The sequence below is a fragment of the Apteryx mantelli genome, chromosome 10 (assembly GCF_036417845.1).
Source record: "Apteryx mantelli isolate bAptMan1 chromosome 10, bAptMan1.hap1, whole genome shotgun sequence".
NCBI lineage: Eukaryota > Metazoa > Chordata > Aves > Apterygiformes > Apterygidae > Apteryx > Apteryx mantelli.
This window is the reverse complement of record NC_089987.1, coordinates 22,704,712-22,720,334: the sequence shown is the minus strand read 5'-3', so window position 1 is coordinate 22,720,334 and position 15,623 is coordinate 22,704,712. Positions and strand designations below refer to the sequence as shown.

General features: G+C 61.0%; 1 protein-coding gene across 2 annotated transcripts; it reads left to right on the top strand.

The window, feature by feature from the left end:
* Positions 1-1,250: 1,250 nt before the first annotated feature.
* On the top strand, positions 1,251-13,770 carry ST3GAL2 (ST3 beta-galactoside alpha-2,3-sialyltransferase 2). 2 transcript variants are annotated; one of them, XM_067302691.1, is made up of 7 exons: positions 1,251-1,408; positions 1,557-2,069; positions 4,026-4,219; positions 7,663-7,842; positions 8,169-8,214; positions 8,655-8,768; positions 9,543-13,770. In XM_067302691.1, exons 2-7 carry the CDS (start codon positions 1,740-1,742, stop codon positions 9,714-9,716), a joined length of 1,038 nt encoding a protein of 345 aa, XP_067158792.1. In that variant the 5' UTR covers positions 1,251-1,408; positions 1,557-1,739; the 3' UTR covers positions 9,717-13,770. The 2 variants fall into 2 exon arrangements, with proteins under 2 accessions (XP_067158792.1, XP_067158791.1); XM_067302690.1 differs by having other exon boundaries at positions 8,649-8,768.
* The last annotated feature ends 1,853 nt before the right edge of the window (positions 13,771-15,623 follow it).

The following is a 15,623-nucleotide window of genomic DNA, read 5'->3' as shown; positions in this document are numbered from 1 at the left end:
CCGCCGGCAGCCCCGGGGAGCTCGAGGTGGCCGGCGGCCGCGCAGCCCCTCGGCCCCGGCGCCCTACGGCGAGGGGTGCCGGAGTGCCGGGCCCTTTTTTGCACCCGGGCACAGAGGCTCCGCTCTCTTGCACAACCTGCCTTGGGGACGGGGCTGGAAAAGGCTGGGAACATCCAGCGCAATAAATTCCCAGGAGTTTATGCCGCAAAGGCCAAGCGTCTTCACGCAGCCTCCACTATGATATTAAACGTTCTTCCATCGGCCGAGATGAACTCTTATACCCAGCTCCTGAGACGTAATATTTAATCGCTCAGTGTGGCCGCCCGATACTTAAAGGCGTAAGTGCAGCAATAGAAAATCCATCGCTAATCGTCTGCAGCGGGTACAGCGTGACGCGCGGCGCGGGGAAGCAGCCTCTCGCCGGCCGGGCGCGCGGCGGCAACAGCCATTAGCTAGTGAAGAGTGTTTTGGAGGGTTGATTGTGTTTTGATAGAGAAGGAAGATTGAGCTGCCGGTTGCTACAGAAAGGACCTGGTTGTTTGACTCTGGAGGCAAGTTAATGGATGAGGCTTTGTCTGCCAAATATAATGAATATACAGTCTCCGAAAGTTGTGAATCGCTCCCTCCGCCTGGCGCCGGAGGAGCCGCGGCGGGTTCGCGGGAGGCGCGGTGGCCCCGCGGGGCGCGCCGGCTCGGACCGGGCGCCGGGCGCCAGCCCTGGGAAACGTCCCGGATTTCCACGTGGCAGCACGGGGAGGCCCCGGCGCGGCGGGCCGGCTCTGCCGTCCGGCAGCCAGGCCCTGCGCCGTGGCGGTGGCCCCCGGCAGCCCTCCTCCTCCTCCTCCTCCTCCTCCTCCTCTTCCTCCCGCCGCCGCTCCCTCCCGGCCCGGCCTCCCTCCGCTCTCTCCCCCTTTCGGAGGGCGGTGCGAGCCGGGCTCGGGGCTCACCCCGCCGCGCGCAGCCGTTGGCGCTGCGCCCTCTCTTCACTCAACGCACCCCCGCCCCTCTTGCCATCGCAGGCCGTCACTACCGCGGACGTGTCTTCGAGCGAGCGAGCGAGCGGCGCGGGGCCGGCTGCCGGCGCGTTAGCTGAAGGCCCGGGCGGCCGCCCGCGGGGAGGATGAGCGCCGCGGCAGCCGCCAGCCGGCCGGGGCCGAGCCTCGAAGCCTGCAGTGCAGCCGAGCAGCGGAGCCGCAGCCGCGGCTGAGGCGGGCGCCCCCGGCCCCCCTCGCACCGCCGCCACCGCCGCCGCCACCGCCGCGGCCCCCCGCGCGCCCGGCGGCAGCTGCTCCCCGGCCTGCGGCAGATGCGGCGCGCGGCGGGCGCTCGCCTGTCTCCCTGGCAACTGGAGCCGGAGGGGGCCCTCGGCGCGGCTGGGGGACGCGGATGGAAAGCTGCAGCCGCGCAGGTAGGAGCCGGGCGCGGGCAGGCCGCCGCGGCCCCCCCCGGCGGTGCCAAACTTCCTCGCTGGCCGCACGCTGGCGCCGCGGCCCTGGCGCCGTTAGCGGGGAAGCCGCGAAAGCCCCGCGGTGATTTCGGGCTCTTTCCTCCTCCAGGGAGCCGGACTGGCTGGCTGACTCCATCGCCGGCCCGCTGTCGGCCGCCCTATGCCCAGCCGCCGCGGAGAGGCCGGAGCGAGCGCCCCGGGGCCCGGCGGGCCGCCGGACGGGCGAGCAGCGCGGGGGCCTCGGTGACGCCCTCCCCGGCCCGGCAGCGTCGTCCCTCCCCGCCGGCCGACCATGAAGTGCTCGCTGCGCTTCTGCTTCCTCTCGACGGCCTTCCTGCTCATCTTCATCATGTCCCTCCTCTTCACCTACTCGCACCACAGCATCGCCTACCTGGACCCCGGCGGCGTGAGCGGCATCCACCGGGTCAAGCTGGTGCCCGGCTACGCGGGGCTGCAGCGGCTCAGCAAAGGGGGGCTCTACCTGAAGAGCTGCGCCTGCCGCCGGTGCACGGAGGACGCGGGAGCCTCCGAGTGGTTTGACAGCCACTACGACAGCAACATCTCCCCGGTGTGGACCAAGGAGAACATGGACTTGCCGCTGGATGTCCAGAGGTGGTGGATGGTGAGTGAGCGCCGCCGTTGCGTTGCTCGCGCTGGCCCGCGAGGATGTGCCCACCGGCCGGTAGAGCCATGGTGGAGCCCGGCAGGTGGCAGGGACATGGTGAGCGCGGGAGCCTCTCCGGAGAGCCGGGCCGGAGGAGATGCCGCGGGGTGAGGCGTCCCCCGCCGTGGCTGGCGGCAGCCCTCCCTGCGATGAGCGCGGCCACAGGAGCCCGTCTTCCCCTGGGGCTGCCCGCTGGGTCCCACGGTGCCGCCGGAGGGAGACGGGTGTCTCCAAGCCCCCAGGGCTGCATCGAAGCCAGTGGGGACAGGGTGGCCTGGCCCCTTCTCCAACTGCTTTGGGGGGTTGTCTCCATCTCTGCAAGCAGGCTTGGCCCCTCTCTTCTCCTCTCACTCAGCCACAGCTCATCCCATGTGAAACCCCCCAATCGCAAAGAGCAGCGGCGCTGGCTTGGGCCAAAGGGCATCCAGCCCCCGAGGGGTGACCGGTTGCAGGCAGCAAGAAGGGGTTTGAGTGGGTCACAGCCATCTGAGGACGGCCACGGTGAGATGCCACCGTGCTACGGCGCAGGGGAGCCTTTGGGAGGGACCTTCTCGGAGAGCGGGGCTGCTCGGGCCCCCAGCCCGACCCTCGCCGTCTCCTCTCCACTCCCCCCTGCTGCGCTTGGTCCACGGGATCGCCACGCAGAGCTGGTCCCGGCAGCCCCGGTTCCCTCCTTGTTTGAAAATTCATCCTTCCTCTTGGCAGCTCTTTTTTTTTTTTTTTTCTTTTTCCTCCCTGCCTTGACGGCTGCTGTGCAGGCTCGAAACAGCTTTTGTTTGTCGTGTGGGGGAGGCCCAACATTTTGGATTTTTTATTTTTTTTTTACACTTGCAGCTTCTTCAGGCTTTTGGCTTGCTCTTCTGGTTGCTTTCCCCTCTGCTGGCAGGAACCCTCGCGCTCTCCTGCCGGAGGCATCGGGGTGGCACCAAAACATAAGCCAACACAGGCTTTTCTTGCTGGAGTTTAGCCTCGGCGCAGAGTCCGAGTGCCACTCTCCTGTCCTCAGCCCGCTGTCACCGCACGTTGCCAGAGATGAAGAGCTGGGCAGTAGTGGGGAGGAAGCGTGGTGCGTCCTTCCCTCGCCGCCCGGCCAGTGCTCCCATGCTCCTGAGACTTGCAGCTGGCTTTTTCCAAAGCGCTGGGCTGGGCGAGCCGTGGGGGTGACGTCCCTCGGGCTGCCGGTGCCCTGCAGAGCTCCCTTGCACACCCCCGCGAGTTGCTCCGCGCCGTGGGAGAGCCGGGCGTTGCCTCTGCCAGGCAGCGGGGTTTCAGCGCGTGGGGGATCTGCAGCAGAGCCAGGATTTTCAGCCCGGCTTCCCCCACCCACGTTGCGGTTTGCTCCTGCCCCAGGCCACTAGTTCCCAGCTGGCAAATCCCAGCATCTCAGCAGCGAGGCCCAACGCGGTGCTGGCGTCCTCCCGGACCAGCGAAGCGGCTCCGTGCTGGCGCTGCTCCGCAATGGCGACCTGGAGGCTTTGGGGAGGAGGAGAGGATGTGCCAAAATACTTTGGGGCACTGTGGCATCCCCTTCATTGGGGTCTTTAGTGCAACATGGAGTGAAAGAGCCTGGTCGTGCTCAGGGGCCACAGGAGAGACCCGAGGGCCTTGCTAAGTCCTCCCCAGCCCACGGGAATGAGCAGGAGGGAGTCCGAGTGCGAGATGGCCTGAAAGCAAGGGTCTCTCTTCATCGCTTCATCTCTTCTTTGCTCACTGCCCAGGCTCTCTTGCCCCAAACACACACATTGGGGGCTATTTCGGGGCACTGTACCTGGCCATGCTTTTCCCAGAGCCAGGGCATCATGCTAAGGTGGCAGCACCTCTGGGGCTGCAGGGTCGGGGAGGGCAGCTCTTTGCACCCTGGGTGCCTCGGTGGCCCTGCCTGACGTCCTGCTGCCCTCCTTCTGCCCCCCGCAGATGCTGCAGCCCCAGTTCAAATCCCACAACACCCACGAAGTCCTGAGCAAGCTCTTCCAGATCGTGCCTGGCGAGAACCCGTACAGCTCCCGCGACCCCCGGCGCTGCCGGCGCTGCGCCGTGGTGGGCAACTCGGGCAACCTGCGCAGCTCCGGCTACGGGCAAGAGATCGACGCGCACGACTTCATCATGAGGTGAGGGCTGCGCCGCCGGCGGGGACGGCATGGGAGGAGAGGCAGCGATACCCGGGCCGTAGTGTGTCCCCAGCCCCGCTCCTCTAATCCGGCTGAATGCAAGGGCAGGAGGTGTGCTACCCATACGTGGGCATAGTCCAGCAGTGGTGCAGAAGGAAACCAGCTAGATCACTTAGTGAGATCCTTTCATTTCTTGGCTGTTTGGAGGCAGCAGGAAGGGAGCAAGGAGCACAGGTTTCCTTGGCCAGGGCCATCTCTCCCCAGGAAGGCTGTGACAGCAGCACGTGGCACTGGCGGGGTGCACTGTGATCCTACCTTCTGGACGGGGTGCCCTTCTCCGCCTGGTCCTTGAGCCCGTGCGAGGTGTCTGAGCTGCTCGTCCCGATTTGGCGTTGGAGTTGTCTGGGTTCCTGGCGGGAGCTGCGGCAGTGGGGCGCGCTGCTGCTGAAGTGGGCCAGCTCCTGGGAGTGCCGTGATGCCCCCGGCCAGGAGCAGCTGGCTTGCACGTGGTGAAGGGGGCCATGCCACCCGCCCAGCAGTCGTCGGCTGCAGGGAAGAAATAAAGCCAGACGTCCTTACGTGGTCTGACTGAGGACCCTCCTACCATGCAAAGCCCTCCCAGAGCATCGCGGTTAGGACACGCATCTCTAGGTGGGTCGTGGCCCAGCCCCTGCCTCAGTTTCCCTGCTGCTCTCACAGGGTAGCAGCGCGGGGCTGCCCCGGTCCTCCCGTGGAAGAGCAGTGCTGGGCAGCCTCCCGTGACCCCTCCTGTAAGCACACAAGCCACCCCTGTGACCTGAATTGCTGCTCGTGGCGTGGCTGTGCCTGCTGGCAGCCCCAGCCCCGCGCACCGCTCGCTGTGCCACTCCCCTGGGCTCGGCAGCACTGTTGCTGTAGGATCCCTCCCACGCTTCCCAAAATAAAACCGTGTGCCAGTTTTGTGCGATGGCATCTCCTGCTCCCTTCCAGGCTCAGTGTGGGATTGTCAGAGTCTTCCAAGCCCCAAGCGTACTAATGCTCAGGCAGGAGCATGCTCCGAAATCACAGCCCCGTCAGAAAAACATGCAGAAAGGGGAGCTTGTTCCCACCTCTCAGGAGCCTCAGCGGCTCTTCAACCTGAGCAGGCTTTCTGGCAGGGTTCCCCTTACCCTGGCAGCTGCAGACCTGGCTTTACTAGGCGGGAGCAGTGATGCTAGCAGGCTTCATGCTGAAACAGCCGGTGCTGATCCCCCTTGCTGCGCAGCCCAGCAGTGTCTGTGGACTTCCTGCAAGGCTCTGGCCCTGCCCTTCACCGAAAAAATTGATGTCCCAAGCTGGACATCAGTGCCTGGTGCCTGCCCTGAGACACCTCCTGTTTCAAAGATGGAGGAGGTACTAGTCTGGGTTAATGCCAGCGCAGCGCGAGGTGCTCCTTTGCGGCTGTGCCTCGGAGGCCATCTGCCCAGCCCCTTCTTTGATGTGACAGTCAAGAGACGTGGGAACTTGTTCTGGTGCCTTACGCTGCGACCAGCGTGCGCAGGCCCTGCTGGGGAAAGGACGGTGCAAGGAGCCTGCAACACGGACCTCTGCTGACACCAAAATCTGCTGTGGCCCAGCTTCTCACACCAAGCCATCCAGCTCGCTCCAGTGCCAATGCTGCCCCACAGTGGCTCCAACAGCGAAAGGTAGCTTGAAATCGGAATTGGAGACGGGATGAGGGGAAGGAGCCTGGTCCTGGGAGCCTGCCACGTCCCCTAGGCTGGTGGAGAGGGCTGTCTGGCTCTTGCTCCAAGCGACTGAACGATGGAGGAAACCCTTTTATCAGCTCATGACCCCCTGCACATCAGCCATCTGGGTAGTGCTCCTTGACTGCATTCAACGGCTTGTACCTGACACACATCCATCTCTGAGGAAAGACGTCCCTGCACAGCCCCACCGAGATGCAACAGCCTGGCCGTTTGTCACCTGCAGTCTCTGAAAAACGTGCCTCTTCCCAGCTTGGCTTTGGTGCAGGCTGAGGTTGCTTGTGCTGCCTTCCCTCCCTAGATAAAAAGCCCTCCGGCATTTGTATTTTTTTTCCCATGGAGGCTTCTATGCACAGCCACTTCTCCGTTGTTTTGGTGAGCTCTATTAAACTCTACATTTCTCACTGCTGGGCACAAGTGCCAGCCCTTAGATTATTTTTATGACTTTCTTGCAACTTTTGAGTTGCTGAATGTCCTTTTTTTTCTTTAGAAGTCTAGCCCTCAAGTGCAGCGCAGTTCTTCTGGTGTCTGGTTCACCAGCGCCATTCCCAAGCAAAACCCAAGATCTTTCCTAGAGCATGTCAGTGGGGCCCTGCCCCACAGCTGGATGACTTCTGCCCCTCGACATGGGTCACCCTGTGTCCCGTATCCTGACCTGTCTCTCTGCCACCCCGTCTTCCTTGAGACAGTGTGCAGTACAGGATCACTGGCCTTCCTAATGCATCTACCATCATCCCGTTCCCATTTCTGTTGTCAAGCCAGATGCAGGTCATTGCTCCCGCCCTCCCTGCGATGAAACACGAGCTGTCTCACGGTGTCCTGCAGTTTCCCCGGTATTCTGCTATTCGTTAAAAATTCTCATCAGCAGAGCTCCTGGGTCTGAGCCGCCTAGACCTGCTGACTTTAAATATTTATCTCTTGTAGCTGCTCTGACATCCTCCTTCCTTGCTAATGGGCTAGAAAGCACTTCAGTGCACCTGGGTGGGAATCATAAATCATCTTGCTGCTTCCTAAACACAGAGCAGAGACTGAATGTGTCTCCATGCTGGTATTAGTACCAATTTTGCCACCTCCAGCTCATGAGAGGTCCGTGTCATGGCTGAGGTTTCTTTTGTTCCTAAAACTTTCACGCGCGATTGAAAAGCCGGTGCCTGGAAATACAGCACAAGCCTGGTTCGAAATGGGAGCTGCTTAGAAAAAAACCTGAATGAGATGTGAAGAACTGAGGCACAACTGAGTATAAATTTGTATATGCAGATGTGATTTTTTTTTTTCCCCATTACTCAGCTGCACTGAGGAGGGAGGGTAGTAAAAAGTGCTGCATCTGCTCGTTTCCATGCAAGCGCTTGTGGCGGCTGCGAAGATAAGTCCGGTGCAGCAGACCATCCCCGGGGACGGTGGCACACACAGAAGCAGCCCTGGGCTTTGAACCTACCTCAGGGTTGAGCTCTCTCGCTGCCTGCGATGCCCCATCGCTTTGCAGCTGTGACACAGAGACATGGGGTGCCCCGAGCGTTGCAAGCGGTGTGCAGATCGCGCCCAGCTCCCGCCTGGGGCAACGCAGGGAGGTTTTCTTGCGCCTCTAAAAGAGGGCTGGGGTGGAAAACAGATGTGAAGGCAAGGGGCTGCTGCTGCCACCATGCGTGGATGGTCCCCGTTGATTTCCCATGCCCAGGTCCTCCACCTTGGTGTCTGCCACGTACCTGACTCTCTCCCCAGGATGAACCAGGCCCCCACGGTGGGGTTCGAAGGCGATGTGGGGAGTCGGACCACTCATCACTTCATGTACCCGGAGAGTGCCAAGAACCTGCCTGCCAACGTCAGCTTTGTGCTGGTGCCCTTCAAAACCCTGGACCTGCTCTGGATTGCCAGTGCCCTCTCCACTGGCCAGATCAGATTGTAAGTACCTGGCAAGGCTCGGGGCAGCAACAGCCCCAGCTGGCTGAGGATTTTCATGGTGTCTGCCTCTATATGGTCCCTGTGTTAGATCAGGCAGGCAGCACTGTCTAGTGGCCATGTAGCTTCTTCCACTGGCTCACCAAGCTGGGAGCAATGAATATTCATCGCTGGGGCTTCGGCTGGGGCTTGGCTGGTTTCTCTCCCTTCCTTTCCCACAGGAACATCTGAGCACCTGAACCGAAGCGTCTCCCTTCTCTTGTTAGCTTGGGTTGGGGTTGCGGTAGACTTGCGTCCCAAAGGAGATAACCTGCCTCTGCTTTTTTCAGCACGTACGCACCCGTGAAGCCCTTTCTGCGGGTGGACAAAGAAAAGGTAAGGCCAGCTCCACAGGCTCTTCTCCTGCCGTGCCAGCAGCCTGGGGTGGGAAAGCCCCAGGGGAGCATCCTGCCCGTTGCCTCCTCCCCAGATGAGCCCCACTGCTTGGGGCTGTTCCCCAGGAACCACGGCTGCCCAGGCTGCCAGGCCGGCACAAGCCTGCTTTTCTCCACGGCTTTTCCTTGTGTGGAGAAGCTTTGCAGAAGTAGCTGCATCTTCCCCTTGGGTTCCCACAAACTTCTTGGCTCTCCTTCCTGAGCTGCTGGCTTTGGAAGGGAGGGTGGAGCTGGGCTGGCCCAGCGGCCAGGGCCTTCCCTAGGGAGGACAGGCTGGGGGTGGCCAGGGACAGTGTCCTGGACTGTTCCATTAGTCTGTGCCTCACGCAATGCTCATGCACTGCTCTGGAGCCTAACTTCAGCCTGTCCTCCTAGGTGCAGATCTACAACCCTGCCTTCTTCAAGTACATCCATGACCGCTGGACGGAGCACCACGGGCGATACCCCTCCACCGGCATGCTGGTGCTCTTCTTCGCGCTCCACGTCTGCGACGAGGTGGGTCACGGTGTGGTGACCTGAGCCATGGGGCGTATGCCATGGAGCTCCTCGGTGTGCTCCCTTCCCAGATGTTCACCATCCTGCATGCTGTGCCGGGGGGGGGCGGGTGTGCAGGCCAGGAGGGGCTGCAAGATCCCGGCCAGGATCCTGGGCCATGGCATTGCTAAGGTCACCTTGAGTGTACCAGGCTCGCCCTTGCCGCGGTGGCCTGCTTTGGAGGGGTGGGTTTGCTCTGGACATGTGCTGCGGCTGCTCCCTCCAGGGCCCATCACCTTGGCTTTGCTCGCCGATTGAGACCCTCTGAGCTGTTTCCTGGAGCTCCTCTGTAACTGCAGCACCCGGGCCCTTGCCTTGGGGCACCCACAGCTCTGGCCGGTCAGCCCCAGGCAAGGGGCGAGCTCCGGCTCTGCTGTTGCACCCATCTTGCAGGGCTAAGGAGGGAGGCGGCATTGGCTGTGGGGCAGAATTAGAGCAGGGTCGCTTGTTTGCAGGGTCCGTTTGCCTAAAAGCATGGCGATGGGCAGCCTGTGAATATCTTTAAAGCTTCGGCGGTATCCAGGAAGGCCGTGCGGGGGAAACCGCCTGTTCGGCTCCCGCGGTACAGTGCCAAATCCTGCCCCCACACCGAAGCGGATGCTCGTCCGGCAACCAGCATCAGGCTTTAGCAAGCGGATCGCCCGCGAGGTGCCCTTGCCCGGTCAGCCGGGCTCCCGGCGCCCGCCGGGCTGGCAGGGCTGCGCGTGGCTGACCGTCCCTCCTTGCCGCCGGCAGGTGAACGTCTTCGGGTTCGGCGCTGACAGCCGAGGCAACTGGCACCACTACTGGGAGAACAACCGCTACGCCGGCGAGTTCAGGAAGACTGGGGTGCACGACGCCGACTTCGAGGCTCACATCATCGACATGCTGGCCAAAACCAGCAAGATCGAGGTTTACCGGGGCAACTGAGGGGCCTGACAACTGCGAGTCCTCCAGCTTGCCTTTGCCAATCAGGTTTCCGTGGCGCGGGGGAGCTCCCGCGGCCGCCTGCCCTGGCGAGGGCAGAGGGTGAATCTTGCCGTGGCATCCTCAAGCGATCACCGGGAGTGCAAGGATCGGCAGCGTGGCCCCTGCATGGCCCCGGGCGATGGAGCTGCCCCGCAGGGTATTTGGTGCCTCCAGCCAATCAGGTTCTGAGCTAAAAAGGAGACCTTTTTTTTTTTTTTTTTTAATTAATATTATTATTAAGAAACCTGTTTCAGCCGAGAAGGATTTACAAACACAATCAGTGACTGACTGGACGGCGGGAGCGTCCGACTTGCATCTCTTTACAGTCAAACCAAATGCTGCTCTTTTTAAAACAAGAACAAAACGAAACCCGGCGACTTTGGGGAAACTCCAAGCAATCGTGTCCCGGGACAAGGTAGAAAGGACGTCTGAACAATCAGTTTTCCCCTCTCCGATGGCACAGTCTCGCAACGCAACGACATTAGTGTCTTACGGACGCCAGCGCTGGCTGACCCGAGGAAAGGGGCTGAGTTATTTAACCCCGCGTGCTGCTGCTGAGCTCATGGAGACCTTCTCCGGTTCTGCGTGGTTCTTGAGCACAAGCGTGGCAGCAGCTGGCTTCATTCTTCCTGTGTTTTGATTCTTTTTTCCCCCCCTTGGGCAGTCGCAGCGGCTTTCCTAGAGGAAGCCTCCCGTTGTACAATCAGGTCCCAGCAATGTCTGTATGCGCAGTTGCAATCATGTGGCCCCGGCGCTGGAAGAGGTGGGAAGCGGGGGGCTGGACTCTCATGGCCTGTTTGCATTGGACTGTTGGGAGCCTGCCGAGGAGAATCTGGGATTCGGATACTCCTGCGTGTCGAGAGGGCAAAGTCGGCTCAGCGAAGAGCTGGCCACCAGCTCCAAGCCACTGCTCCGCTGCAGACTGGTGTCTGCTGGCGTGAGCGAGTGTTTGCAGCCGGGGGGTACCTGCCTCCTGGGAGGGAAGGAGAGGAACCGGGAGAGATGCTGCTTCGGGGTGGCATCTCCTTCTCCTGCCAGAAGTGGGACGGGCACTCCCTTGTCCAAGGATTGACTTGATGGTAGGACGGGTTTAGAGGGAAACCATGCAAAAGGCAGCTAAAATCCCACAGAAGCAGTAGCCCGATCCCTCCAGCCAACCTCTGCAGAGCCCGCTTCTGATTTATGGCAATCTTGAGGTTCGAAGGAGAGGCAGGGAGCCCAGCCACAGCAGCCGCGGCAAGCCAGGGCGCGAGAGCGATGGCTCCGGATCGGGTCCCGCATGCCTGTGCCGTGAGCGGGGCCAGCGCAACGTGGGGTCGGGCTTACCGTCTCCAGGCTGCTGCGGTTCCTCGTCCCCGCAGAGGCAGCCGGGCCAGCGAGCGCGAGCTGCCCGCAGGCACCGGGGGATGCTACTGCGGGATGCAGGATGCACCAGCTGTGGGATGTGAGAGGTGACGGCGGGGACAGGCCCCGCTGGGGGCACAGGCTGCGGGCTGGGGCTGGCCTTCGTCTGCACGGCAAGGGAAGGAGGAGAAAAAAAGTTACTTTTCCTTTTGCTTTTGGAATGGAAAAAACAGTTTAGAGATAGCTTTAGTGGGTGAATGAAACGTGCTTTTGTTTTTGTTTTGTTATAAATGGACAGCTCTGTTGAGAAGCTGAAATCCCAAAGCCTTTGCTCCATTTTTAATCATGGACGACTTGCAGGATTGGACTTGTGGGTGTTGGTCCAGGCTGTGGTGAGGTTTGTGGAAAAGACTCCCTGGCTGCACTGCGGGAAGGAGCAGCAGAGGCACTTTGGCTCTTTTACAGCAGCGTTTTACAGCCGCGTCCCTGACTTTCCCAGTCTCCGGGACCAGCGCTGCTGTCCCCACATATGGGCTGGGGTCGGCTGGGCCCGTGTTTGAAGCCTGGGGGGGCGCAGGCAGAGGTGGCAGGTCCTGGCAGCAGGCGCAGGCAGGAGGGAGGCAGAGCCTGGGGCCAGGCTGCAGGTCCAGCCTCTGCCTGGGAGGGCCAGGGGTGAGATGCAGGGGGAAACTGCCTCCCTAGAGATGTGATTAAAAACACTTTTTTGGGGGTCAATCAGTCAGTTTTCAGAGATGCTGGAAGGTTCAATAAGAAGGCAATCATGGCAAATGGGATCGAACGGAAATAGCCTGCACCTCTATCGTGGCCGGGTCTCTCCCGGAGAGGGACCCGCAGCTGGGGACGTGAGGCGATGGTGATCCTCTGCTTGGGCTGGGTGAACCCCAGGGGTGCCTGGCACGGCAGCGCTGCTGCCGGGGCAAAGCCAGCGCTGTCCAGAGCGGACTGCCCTGGCATGGGAGGCTGCTGCCGCCGGTGGGGCTGAGGGTTGCCGGAGAAAGCCCTGCCTGGCCCCCAGCTCCTTGTTGCAATAGTTATTTAAGGAACAAGCACCATAGTTTTCTGGGCTTGAGGTTTTTTTCTTTTTGTATCTGGCTTTTCTGTAACCACCTCTTACCTGTCTCACTGGTTTGGTTTGTTTTTTCAGTATTTTTTTCCCTTTTCTGAGTTTTCTCTCTGCAATCATGAAACACAAGCATTCGGGTCGCTTAGAGCAGGCACTGAGCATCCCCTGGGCTGGGGACCTTTGTCTTTTCTTTTTCTGTCCACAGGGCTTTAAATCCACAAGTTTCTTGGAAGGTTTTTAGTCAAAGAGGTTCTGTGATGCTCTGTGGCCGGCTGCCCCTGCCTGGTGCCGGCCGTGCGGACAAGAGCAGACCAGCTCGGGAGAAGGGCTGGCGGGATGGTCAACCCTCAACGCAGTCCTTGCTCCCCTGGCTTGTCACCCTGGGACTCAGAGGCTGGTTATTCCGAGGTTATTCCTGGTCTCCACCTGTCCTGTTTTTTTTTTAGGAGAAGAAAAACAAAAAAAACAAAAACATGAGCAACAACGAGTGCCTTGACCATCTCCTGTCGGCTACGCTGGACTGGGCCCGCTCCCCACGCTGGCTCTGGGCCGGTTTGCCCTGCGAGCGTGGGGTGTAGGTGTTGGTCTGATTTATCTGGCAGTCGTATCTGCTTCCTTCCTTATCCCCGTGCTGCTGGGCTGGATGTTAGCTGGAAATTGCTGCTGGGGGGGGGGTGACAAAAAAGCACCTTCTTTGCTTCTTCGGTGGAGACGTGGCTAGAGCAGGCGTGCTGCAGGGAACAGCTGGCTGGGAAGGATGAATCCAGCTGCTGAGGTTTGACAAGGCTGGGCCTGCTCTGCCTGAGCTGAGCAGGGCTAGGCCAGACAATCATGGGCCGGTAGGAGGCACGGGGTGCCAAACGCGGGCCGGGCCGGGCCGTGCCCAGCACCCGGCGAAGAGCAGGCCCTCGCAGACAGCATTTTTCAGCTACCTTCCTTCCCACCCCCCCCTTTTTTTTTTTAAAAACTGTCCTGCTACAAGGACTCGCAACCACTTCTGTTTCTTTGGCAGAGCGGCCAACGAACACACGCACGAGCATGCTGCAAGGCCTGCGGGGAGGGGGCCGCGGGCGCTTTGCCTACGAGTACCACTGTACTGTACATAGAGGAGATGTAGGCAGAGGCTACGGGCAAGGCGTGCGGGGTGGGAGAAGGGGCAAGCGCCGGCGCCCGGGGTCAGCCAGGCCTCCCCGCCGGCCGTCGCGCCGGTTCCCCATCCCTGGCCTCTCTCGCCATCAGCTTCCAGGGGTTGGGTCGGGCTCGGGCGTACCCCGGGCAGGGGCCGCTGGCTCTCTGGCCGACGAGCCGGGACCCCCAGGCCGCAGGGCTGCCCGGCCTTGCCCACCCCGCAGAGGCAGAGCGGTGGCGCTCACCGCGCTGGCGCTGGCACCCGGCGTGGCGGGAGAAACCGAGCGTTGGGGTCATCTTTGTTGTGTGGTGCCATGCTGGGGGAGGGGGACCAGTGCTCTGACCTAGGGCTAGGAGCAGCTGGGTGGCTTTTCCCATAGCCTCTGTCTACATGGGTACTTCTGCACACAACTGTCTTAAAACAACTTTTTTTTTAGTCAATAAAAACCATGCATCAGAGCTGCGCTGTGCTTTCCTTCTGGGGCGGGGGGGAGCCCAGCTGTGCAGGCTCCACCTTGCTGTCACCTCCAGGACACTACGCACTCACCAGCGCCTTTTGGGAGCTGGCAGTGTCGGTTTGTCTTGTCCCCTAGACGTCCCCCAGGGGGTTGCCGGGGCTGGGGGGAGCAGGAAAGATGCCAGGCATCAGCCAAGGACTGTGATTAACTCCCCCGGGAGCCCAGGACCTGTGCCCAGCGGCAGAGCCCTGACAAAACCCATCCTGCCAAAGCCTGTGGCCTCGGCCGCGTGTTCGGGTGATACCTGGGCACCGATGCTGCTGCTCGCCTGGGCCTGCTCTGCATCAGCGTCCGGCACGGCCCTCCTGGCCCTCTTCAGTGCCTGAAAAAGAGGAGGAGGCATTTGCAGGGCACAGGACAAAGGCAGCTGGCACCAACCCCAATCTCCCTGTCCCAAGGACATCGACCTGCAGCTGCGTGGGCTTGCGTCCATCCTCAGTCCACTTTCCAGGGCAGAGACGTGTGGAGGGACAAGAGCCATCCCACATCTCCGCTGGGAGCCAGACTTTAGCATTTGTCTTTTCACTGGCTCAGAAGCAGTTTTGGAGATTTTTCTCTGGGGCTTTTGGGTGCTGTAGCAGCTTCCCTGGTGGGAGCAGAGGTCTGGCACAGAGCTGACCCCAGGTGCTGCCACCGTCACCCCCGGCCGAGGGAGCTGACGCAGCTTCCCGCAACCCAGGCTCCCAGCACAAAGCGGGCTAAAGCTGAGGTCAGGGTGTCACAGTGAACTGAGCCCCCTCCCTGGCTCCCAGCTGCTTCCTACTGGAGCTGTGGTCATCTGGTAGCACCAGCCATGTCCTGAGCTGCCCTTTGCTAGGGACCATCTCTTGGCCAGCAAGCTCTTGAAGTGTCTCAGCTTGCGTTTTGGTTAGGGATCCTCAAATGCCCAGTCCTGACCCTATCCGGATGGGATAGACGGTCTTCAGAGGTCCCTTCCAACCTCAGTGATCATGACTTGCCTCGTGGTGGCAAAGGGTGCTCACATTTCAGTGTGGAGGGTCCAGCAGGTACGTGCCATGTCCATCTCCAGAGGGTTTGCTCCAGCTGAGCCCTGGCAGAGGGCAACAGCCTTCTCCAGTAACAGATCTGCTTCAGGAGCTGTGGAATGGGCAGAGAGAAAGGGAACAGGGCTCTCCTGCCAAGGAAAGCCACTCGTCACCTCGAGAGGGGCTGAAACCCCGCAGTGAGATGCAGAGGTGGTCCCAGCCCACCACGCTCAGCCTGCCCAAGGCCGCAAGCCCACAGAGCCCATGCCCCTGAGCCCCAGAACGGCACGTGTGAGCTCAGGGTAGGACTTGGACAAACTCTTGGAGGACAGTGCCAAGCGGGTATGACAGCCTGGATGCTGCTGAAGTGGGTCTTTGCTCCCAAGCCTCCTCTGGGAGAACAGTGTCAGCCAGGAGGCTTATACTAGTTATTGCCTCCTGAGATACAGCAGAGCCTAAGCTTGCTGCAACGATCATGGCAGGTACTGGGGGGCAGGGAGACCTGGTTTCAGTGCCGCAGACGGGAGCTGAATCACACGCGTATGGGAGGACAGTGTTGAAGTTCTCCCTTTTCACCCCACCACTGATTCACCAGGCTGAAAGAAAGAAGTTTTGAAAGGAGATGCAGGCAGAGAGACCGAGCAGAGCCAAGGCTTGCTCCACCTCCCAGGTCACACTGTTAACGGCTGGAGCAGGGAGCCTGCGACAGGCCCAGCATCCCTACAGAAAACCATCCAGACGACCACACGGTTTGGATCCCGATACACAAGGCTCTTGAGTAACAAATTGCCAGTCAAATTCCAGCAGC